Genomic DNA, 10210 nt, shown 5'->3' on the forward strand with positions numbered 1-10210 from the left:
CTAACCTATTTTTATATTCTTTATTTTTTCAAAAAATTCACCATTTCAAAAAAAAAAAAATCAATAACGTAATTTTTGAATTTTTTATGAAATGAAATCATAGAGAAAAAAAATACTGATTTTTTGAGGTTTTTTCTTGAAATTTTTATGAACACATTTATTAATTCAAACTTTTTGGGTTTTTTTCCAAATTTGTAAATATTTTTACAGTAATAAGATTTTCAAATATTTATATAATAACATAAACTCGACAATTTTTTTAAATAAACAAAATCATAAAATTCCAATAATATATGATATAAACTTTTAGTAAATTCAGTCGATTATAAATATAACTTTATAGATAGTAAAATAGAATTGGTTTAAAACGGAGTATTAAAAATTTAATTTTTTAAAATTTTTCATAAATTTTTGAATATCAATAATAAAGTATTAAAAAATGAGATATCATGAAATTTAATGAAAATTATGTTATTGACAATAACAAACAATTTATTTAAATATTTTATTTTTGATGAACTTTTTGATAAAAACCAGGTTAGGTAAGATTAGGTTTCAGTTTCATTATTTGTTTTTTTTAATATTCTATTTTTGATGAGCTTTCTGAAAAAAATAAATATGTACTAAAAAAAAAATTTCATAAAAAATTCATAAAATAAATAAAAATGTCAAAAATCAGTATTGTCCAAATTTAAAATTAATTTTTCAATTGACAAAGACAAGTTCTTCATCACGCCTAAAAATAGAACATTTAATGTATGAAAAAATATTGATTTTTTGATAGTGAAACCTCATTTTAAAAAAAATTGTCAAATTTTCAAATTTTCATAAAATATTGAAAAATTACGTTATTGACAATTTTTTATTTATTATGCTATTTTGGATGAACTTTTTGAAAAAAAAAATTGGTCATTCAGTATAAACAATCTTTTTTATAAAAATATCAAGAAAAAATCTTAAAAATCTGTATTGTTAAAATTTAAAAATAAATTTTGATTTTTTTCAATTGATCAAGACAAGTTCTTTTTTTATTATATAAAAATTAGTAAATTTTCAAAAATTTCTAAAAAATTAAGAAATTACGTTATCGACATTTTTTTTTTAAATGTGCCATTTTTGATGAACTTTTTGAAAAAATAGGCAAAATTTCAAACAAAAATCATTTTTTCAATTTTAAAATCAATTTTTCTCTAAAAAATCTTATCTTTTTTTATTTGTTCAAAATATATTATTTAATGCATCAAAAAGTTGCATATTTTGAAGAAAAAAAAAATGAAACATTGTCGGTTTATCAATTTTTTACAGCCAAAAATATGTAGAGCAGCGATTCTAAACAATTCACGTCATCCAGGGTGTTTATCTAACCCGTAGGATGATGTGGCTTTGTAGCTACCGTCGCCGCACGTTGTTGTTTGTTTAGATAACACTTCGTAGACGCCACCCTCGCCTAAACCCTTCTAATAGCCCCGCAAGATGACAGATCCTGTTTCTTGTATCCCTTTGACGTGCGACGCCCGGCCCTCAGCCTCGAACCTCGAACAGATGTCCCCGTCCGTCGGTTCCCACTGAAACTTTTCTCGTACGCGCAAAAGACAAGATAGCAAAAAAAAGACAACGCGGTATTAATCACTTTAATAGACCCATTGCGAGGCGGTGGTGAATTGATGGCCGCAATTATGATTGGGCGTCGTTAACCGGACTTGATGTCTGGCTGTCATAACGGCGTACCCCGTCACTCCGGGGAATCCGAGGGGTGACGTGCCCAACCTAAGCCATTCGTCAAACTCATTTTTTGTCCGGCAAACAAACCACCAGAAACAAATATCGACGTTGATCGCGTCTCATCAATGCTCGGGGCTTGTTTTGCTCGGTGCCACGTTTTTTTTTTTTATTATGGTGTCCATAAAATTTTCAAGTGTCCCCTAAATGTAGGACTACTGTGTTCCCACAGGCGGCTACCTGATAAGAAAGCTGACTGGAACTACCGGGAGACACTCGACATGACAAATTGACTGATTATAACTCGGTAATCGGGTAACAGAGAGAAAAAAAAACTACTTGAGATTTGAAAACAAGCCCCCCTCGTCAGCCCACCGAAAAATATAAACATGTAAGTCTCGGCGTGCACCAGTAAATCTTGTCGGCTCTTTGATAATCTGGCGGGGCAGACACGAATTAAGAGCGTTTCACTTAAGCTTTAATCTACGGCCGCCTCTACATCACCCCATCGGCTGAAAGAGCTGAAAAAGGGTTCTGCTGTGTTTTGCCTACCGGATTTATGGGATAATGAGCGTTTGAAATTTCGTTTAAACGGGCCCGGCTTTGAATTAACTTATTGGGTAGCGGAAAATATAATTTACATTTTTGGTTGGACTAATTGAAAACTTTTTATGACTTAACTGTTGTTATATTTCTTCTAGAAATTATTTTATAACTTCTTTTTGGGCTTTCTTGAAAATATACCTCAAAAATTATCAAGATTTGTTTGTCAATTATATAAAAAATTGATATTAAGAGAAGATATTTCTGTTGATATTAAAAATAATAACTGTAGCTGTAGTTCTTTGAAAATTTGTGTAGAAAATAATAATTTTCTTAATTGTTGTGAATTAAACAAAACAATTAATATAAAAATATTTTATCAACAAAACATTAAAAGAAAAGACATACAAAGAAAACTGTAGTCTGTTGATATTAAGTGTTGTGAATTATGCAAAAAAATAATATGAAAATATTTTTATCAACAAAACATTAAGAGAAGATGTACATAGAGAAAACTAAATAATAACTGTAGCTGTAGTTATTTGAAAATTTGAATCAAAGATAATTAAGATTGTTTGTGAATTATAAGAAAAATTGATATGAAAATATTTTATCAGCAAAACATTAAGAAAAAAATAATAAATGTGGCTGTAGGTTGTTTGAAAATTTGTGCCAAAAATAATAAAGATTTTTTTGTGAATTATGTTAAAAATTATCATATTAAATATTTCATAAACAAAATATTAAGAGAATACAGAGAAACTGGTAATCTGATGATATTAAAAATAAATGTAGCTATAGTTCTTTGAAAATGTGTGACAAAAAAACGGTAGTTTGTTGATATAAAGAAAAATAACTGTAGCTGTAGTTTTTTTTGAAAGTTTGTCTGCAAACTAAAATTAATAATTTCTTTAACTCCAATTATAAAAATATTTCATAAGCAAATTATTGACAAAAGAGATATACAAAAAAATTGTAATCTGTTGATATAAAGAAAAATAACTGTAGCTGTAGTTTCTTGAAAATTTGTCTGAAAACTAAAATTAATAATTTCTTCAGTTTCAATTATGAAAATATTTCATAAACAAAATATTGAGAAAAGAGATATACAAAGAAAACTATAGTGTGTTGATATAAAGAAAAACAACTGTAGCTGTAGTTTTCCGAAAATTTGTCTGAAAACTAAAATTAATAATTTCTTCAGTTCCAATTATAAAAATATTTTATAAGCAAAATATTAAGAAAAGAGATATACAAATACAACTGTGGCCTGTTGATATAAGGAAAAATAACTGTAGCTGTAGTTTTTTGAAAATTTCTCTGAAAACTAAAATTAATAATTTCTTCAGTTCCAATTATGAAAATATTTCATCAGCAAATTATTAAGAAAATAGATATACAAAGAAAACTGTAGTCTATTGTTATAAAGAAAAATAAATGTAGCTGTAGTTTTTTGAAAATTTGTCTGAAAACTAAAATTAATAAATTCTTCAGCTCCAATTATGAAAATATTCCATAAGGAAATTATTGAGAAAAGAGATATACAAAGAAAACTGTAGTCTATTGACATAAAGAAAAATAACTATAGCTGTAATTTTTTGAAAATTTGTCTGAAAACTAAAATTAATAATTTCCTCAGCTCCAATTATGAAAATATTTCATAAGCAAATTATTGAGAAAAGATATATACAAAGAAAATTATAATCTGTTGATATATAGAAAAATAACTGTAGCTGTAGTTTTTTGAAAATTTGTCTGAAAACTAAAATTAATAATTTCTTCAGCTCCGATTATGAAAATATTTCATAAGCAATTATTGAGAAAAGAGATGTACAAAGAAAACTGTAGTCTATTGACATAAAGAAAAATAACTGTAGTTGTAGTTTTTTGAAAATTTTTCTGAAAACTAAAATTGATAATTTCTTCAGTTCCAATTATGAAAATATGTCGTCATAAGCAAATTATTGAGAAAAGAGATATACAAAGAAAACTGTAGTCTATTGACAAAAAGAAAAATAACTATAGCTGTAGTTTTTTGAAAATTTGTCTAAAAACTAAAATTAATAATTTCTTCAGCTCCAATTATGAAAATATTTAATAAGCAAATTATTGAGAAAAGAGATATACAAAGAAAATTGTAATTTGTTGATATAAAGAAAAATAACTGTAGCTGTAGTTTTTTGAAAATTTGTCTGAAAACTAAAATTAATAACTTCTTCAGTTCCAGTTATGAAAATATTTCATAAACAAATTAATGAGAAAAGAGATATACAAAGAAAACTGTAGTCTATCGATATAAAGAAAAATAATTGTAGCTGAAGTTTTTTGAAAATTTGTCTGAAAATTAAAATTAATAATTTCTTCAGCTCCAATTATGAATATATTTAATAAGCAAATTATTGAGAAAAGAGATATACAAAGAAAACTGTAGTCTATCGATATAAAGAAAAATAACTGTAGCTGTGGTTTTTTGAAAATTTGTCTGAAAACTAAAATTAATAATTTCTTCAGCTCCAATTATGAAAATATATCATAAACAAATTAATGAGAAAAGAGATATACAAAGAAAACTGTAGTCTATCGATATAAAGAATAATAACTGTAGCTGTATTTTTTTGAAAATTTGAAAACTAAAATTAATAATTTCTCCAGTTCCAATTATGAAAATATGTCATAAGCAAATTATTGAGAAAAGAGCTATACAAAGAAAACTGTAGTCTATTGACATAAAGAAAAATAACTGTAGCTGTAGTTTTTTGAAAATTTATCCGAAAACTAAAATTAATAATTTCTTGAGTTCCAATTATGAGAATATTTCATAAGTAAAAAGTTAAGAAAAGAGATACACAAAGAAAACTGTAGTCTTTTGGTATAAAGAAAAATAACTGTAATTGTAGTTTTTTGAAATTTTGTCTGAAAACTAAAATTAATAATTACTTCATTCCCAATTATGAAATAGTTCATAAGCAAATTATTGAGAAAAGAGATATAAAAAGAAAACGGTAGTCTGTTGGTATAAAGAAAAATAATTGTAGCTGTAGTGTTTTGAAAATTTGTCTGAAAACTAAAATTAATAATTTCTTGAGTTACAATTATGAGAATATTTCATAAGTAAAATATTAAGAAAAGAGATATACAAAGAAAACTGTAGTCTGTCGATATTCAAAATAATAACTGTAGATTTTTTAAAAATTTCAGTTCTAAGAACCCAAAATTTTTTTCTCTTGACATAAATTTGCAAGCAGAACGGCATAGTATTGTATATTAATTATATATTTTGTTGAATAAAAAGGCGAAACATTAAAAATAAATTACTATTTCCAGTACCTACGTTCCGTGGTCAGTTTCAAGAATGCGAACCACCCGCGGTTCAATTTTCTGTCCGTGTAAACCTGGTAAACAATACATTAACACTCTCAGCCTTCCATTGTGTTGGCTCGAATATTTGTTGACTTATGTCGGATGGGGGCGTGCGGTACACATTTCACGGACCCATCACGGTGGTCAGACAACAACAATGGTCGCATTGTTAACCGACCATTGATTTCTGGTTAAGAATCGTTGTAAAGACAATTTAATAAGCAGATAATAGGGCAGATGTTCCGGCCACCGTCTAGCGATGCTGTCGAATCATTCAGTTAACCAAAGTCAACACCAACCAGCAGTAAAACTGGCAGCAAAAATTTACACATATTCAAAGTGGCCTCTTCCACGGATTAACATGGTTAATGAAGATAATTTTTAAATGGCAACCAACGTGCATCTTATAAATATTAATGGCAGCTCCCGCTTTTTATCTTTAACAGGTCATTAATTAAAAGCACATGAGGCAAAGAAAAATAATAACATATTATTTATTTAAATTTAAAAGCTGCAGCATTGCGAAGTAACATAACAGCGTGTAATTGATAAAAAATGAGTGGCTCTCAACTAGATTATATGTATTAATAAGTTATTTAACATGTCGAACAAGCATAAATAGAGGGCGCCTTAGTTTAGGAATTTTAATACGGTGGAAAAATTATAGTTGTTCGGTGTAAAAGAAATAATTGTTTACAGTGGAAGAAGTACACGTATTATGTTAAAAGCCGCTGCTGTGGCAATTAACAATTGCCATGAGTTAGTTATGAACCGTACTTGATTATTGTTATTTCGGGTACTGGTAATGCATTTGTGAGAACTGGCTGAAAAAATTACATTGGTGATTATGATATTTTATGTAGATTAACATATTTCATAATTTATTTTTAATGACTTTTAACGTATGCGTAATTTTCTGTTAGGTTGGGTAACACTCTAATAATTATGAAATGGAGAAACCTCCATTGTACTTCCACAAAATAAAAACTATTATTTTATTATTATCTAGTAAAACATAGTATATATTACAATAAATAAATATAATATTTTCTCCAATGTCTTCTTACTTTTGGGCCTTTTGCTGTAACTCCTTTTTGGATGGGGCACACTTCCTTTCCTGCTCACCCTTGTCAGTGCACATAATCCTCGCCATGTGTTTCAAAGCCTTCTGAAGACGCTCCCCGAAAGCTCTAGCACTTGTTTCTGAGCTGCACGTGAAGGAACTGATCGCAACGTTAATGTTGGCCTCCCTCGGGTTGTAACAGCAACCGTAGCTAACAAAACATTTACCCAATAAATCATTAAATTGGTCCTTGATTAATTTTTCTCACCCATCCTTCACAATAGGTCCATAGGCCATGAAGCCGTCGCATTTGGTGGCAACCTGACTGGTGGCCAGCCTCATGTGGGAGCTCCGCTTGTAGGACACATCGTTGAAGAGCTGAGGCACCGGAAGGTTTTTCTCTTCAGCTATTTTCTTTAGTCCCAACAAGTGTCTGTCCACTCCAAGTCCGTTCATGGCCTGAAACGGGAGTTAGAGAACCACCACTTCGTCTTACGACAGTGCTTACATCGACGGTGTAATCTTTGTGAGCCTTTATGGCTTTCTTGATGTACTTGATTAGCTGCTTTTCTGATAGGTTCTTATTCAACATGGCTTTGGCAAACTCCACCGATTCAACTGAGCAAGACCGTATGGTCTCGGTTCTTCCCCCCAAAAACTGGCGAGTCATTGCTGATTCGTAATGAGCTGCGGGAGTGTCATGCAGTCTAAAACAAGGAGTATCAAAATGTTTTACTTAAATGACTATGGAGGTACCCATAAAAGGCGTATTGCATTGCCATTTGGAAGTAACTATCGGGACTTTGCTTGAAACCCTTGATTTTAGCTTTGCCATAGTCGCTGAACGAGAAGCACTCCAAGTCCACAGATCTGACGGTTCTAAAATAGCATCCCTTTAGCATCATAACTGATAATTATGAACAGATTACTGATCGAGTGTCTCCCTGGCCCTATCGAAGTATACGCTCAGGTTGTCACCTTTAAACACCAACTTTTCGAGGCACCCATTTAGCTCTACGTCAGGCATACAAGGATTATCTTTGCTGAAACGCATTGAAACAAATTAAGCCAACATGTTGTTATAAATTCCCAGTAATTACATGAAATTAACTATAAAATCAACCATCGTAGCAATTGGTTGGCCTTCACTTGGTGAGTGTTCGTAAGTCAGCCCTGAGGTTCCATCTGTTCCTACAATGAACTAAAACGCAACTTTTACGGTTGGAAACTTAAAGGCAACTAATTTTTACTTGCACAGTTTTGTCAAACCACCTATTGGCCCCGTTAACTTTGCTTCCATCACCATGAAGACACTGCCTGGCTCCCAAAATCATGTCACAGCCGGAGTACAACATGCTATTGTCAATGCAGACAACAAACAGTGACTTTTCGATCGCCTCCAAAGAACATTTATTGTCCGGATGAGCTGCATTACAGTTATTAATAAATATCAATAACTTTAATGTGTCTTCCTAATACCTTCACACAAGTAATCTCGAGCTTCTGCCCAATTATCTCTGTTATCAGCTGTTAACATTCCTATTGGGAGACCTGCAGTTTGTGATTGTCTAAATACGTCGAGGAGACAGCTCTTTAATTGATCTGTGCCTGCCACCTTTTTGTCACTATTAATAACGGTTAATTTAAAGAACTGAAAAGGATTATTGGTCACTGTATGTTATTTAAATAAGTGTGGTAGTTACGTGATTGTTTTTGATTAAGACAATGTGATTAGATTTTGGATTAAATTGAAGAACGTCGCTCTTTTTTTGAGGTATTCTGCAGGTCCCGAAGAATTTCGAATACTGGCCCATGTCCAAAGGGATGTTTCCCATTTTTTCTGTGGGTATTTCTGCACTAAAATGTCATCAATGTTAAGTTTTATAGTCGGAGCATCATGGAGATTTATTGTACTTGTCTATTTTCAGCTTGTAGACAAGAGCTCCTTGAATTACTCCCACTATGTACTTCAATCGATCATCGAAGCCTTTGAACCTTCTCTTCGGGAATACAAGGCCTGGACTGGAGAGAACCACCACAGGACTTCTTACGTCTAAATACGCAGTGTTTAACCACCAATCTTCCAACCAATTATCCATGGACTTGGCCCTTAATTCCAAGTGGTTTTGTAAATTCTTTGCTTCTACTTTGAACAATTCAATCAGCTTTTTGGTGTTGCAGAATTCCTCTTCGGTTAGAAATGGTGTCACTGATTTCATGTACTTTTCGATAGTCTTCTCCAATGGAGGGACAATCAACCGTGGGAGGCTGCATGTTTTCAATTGTGCCAATTCCGGTGAACTTTGGATTGATCTGCATAAGCTACATGTGTTTTTTGACTACAAAAAGATGTAGGTAACAATTTTAGCTGGTTTATATTTAAATTACCACTTACAATTCTGAACCTGGACAAAATCATATTTATAAAGTTCTCAAACCTTTGACATTTATGTCATAAAGTGAAGGTTGTCGCATTAAACGTTTCGTTGGCCATTTTATAAATCACCTGGGAGCCAAACCAGACCACCAATATAAATTAAAACGTTTCGGATAACATACAACACAACGCACGCCTCATTCAATTTTAATGATCATCTGCTTACGAGTGAAGTGTCATTTGTATTGTCTATTCAGGACCGCTCCGTCCGGTTTCTCAATGCAACATCATAGATTTATTGCTATCTATTATCAAAAAAGAGAATTCACGGCTGGAACTGACCACTCAATTGTTTGTCCCCCCCTTCGGACACTTAAAATAACAGCGTGGCGTCCTATTAAAGTACCCCCGGGTCACGCTGTTAATGCGGTGGTTGCCTTATTTTTAACAAAGTGGTCATGTAGACGTTTGTAAGGACGTGATAAATACGGCGGGATATTTCGGTGTCAACTCTCTTCCATCGATTCGATCAAACTCGTTTGAAACCACTTTTAATTTTTTCCATCAATTACACCTAACCGAAGCGGACCAGATGCGTCCCGATATCCGGGATCAATCATTAGAGCCGCAGGATGTCTTTCATGGTGGCCAGTGGTCATTTCGGTCATTGTTCGGGCACGAGCTGACTGACTCATCGTCGTGGTCTCAGCTGTGACGATTATGGACGCGGGGATTTCCACGTACATTGAACACCGATCCCTCAACCGGATCGTCGCGTTAATAAAGGAGCATTCCATTGATAAATTATCGGTGCCATTAAAAACGGACGCTTCGTTTCGGACGTCCGTAATTGGGGCCATCAATTTGGAAGTTGGGATCAATTACAGATTTGAAGCTGTTGTCGTTCATCAACCACCAAGATGGCAAACAAAGAAAACACTTCATAATTATTAGTAAGAGTTTCGGGTCCAGGATTGGCTCATCAGTTTGTATTAATTAATGTGTGAGTGGTATTTGGAACAAGACAGTAAAGATAACGTTTTAACAACCAGTCAATTAGATAAATCTGAATATAATGCAGGCGGAGGGCCATCAATTTGGAGGTCGGGATCAATTACAGATTTGAAGCTGTTGTTGTTCATCAACCA

At 32.0% G+C, this 10210-nt stretch overlaps 1 protein-coding gene across 1 annotated transcript; it reads right to left on the reverse strand.

Annotated features, from left to right (window-relative positions):
• Positions 1 to 6603: 6603 nt before the first annotated feature.
• On the reverse strand, positions 6604 to 9204 carry LOC109594121 (carnitine O-acetyltransferase). The gene is made up of 11 exons (XM_020009303.2): positions 9081 to 9204; positions 8600 to 9024; positions 8389 to 8542; positions 8165 to 8336; positions 7936 to 8111; positions 7786 to 7886; positions 7615 to 7728; positions 7442 to 7564; positions 7194 to 7392; positions 6954 to 7144; positions 6604 to 6896 (listed from the first exon to the last, which is right to left on the reverse strand). Exons 1-11 carry the CDS (start codon positions 9102 to 9104, stop codon positions 6686 to 6688), a joined length of 1890 nt encoding a protein of 629 aa, XP_019864862.2. The 5' UTR covers positions 9105 to 9204; the 3' UTR covers positions 6604 to 6685.
• Positions 9205 to 10210: the final 1006 nt, after the last annotated feature.

The sequence above is a fragment of the Aethina tumida genome, chromosome 4 (assembly GCF_024364675.1).
Source record: "Aethina tumida isolate Nest 87 chromosome 4, icAetTumi1.1, whole genome shotgun sequence".
Lineage (NCBI taxonomy): Eukaryota > Metazoa > Arthropoda > Insecta > Coleoptera > Nitidulidae > Aethina > Aethina tumida.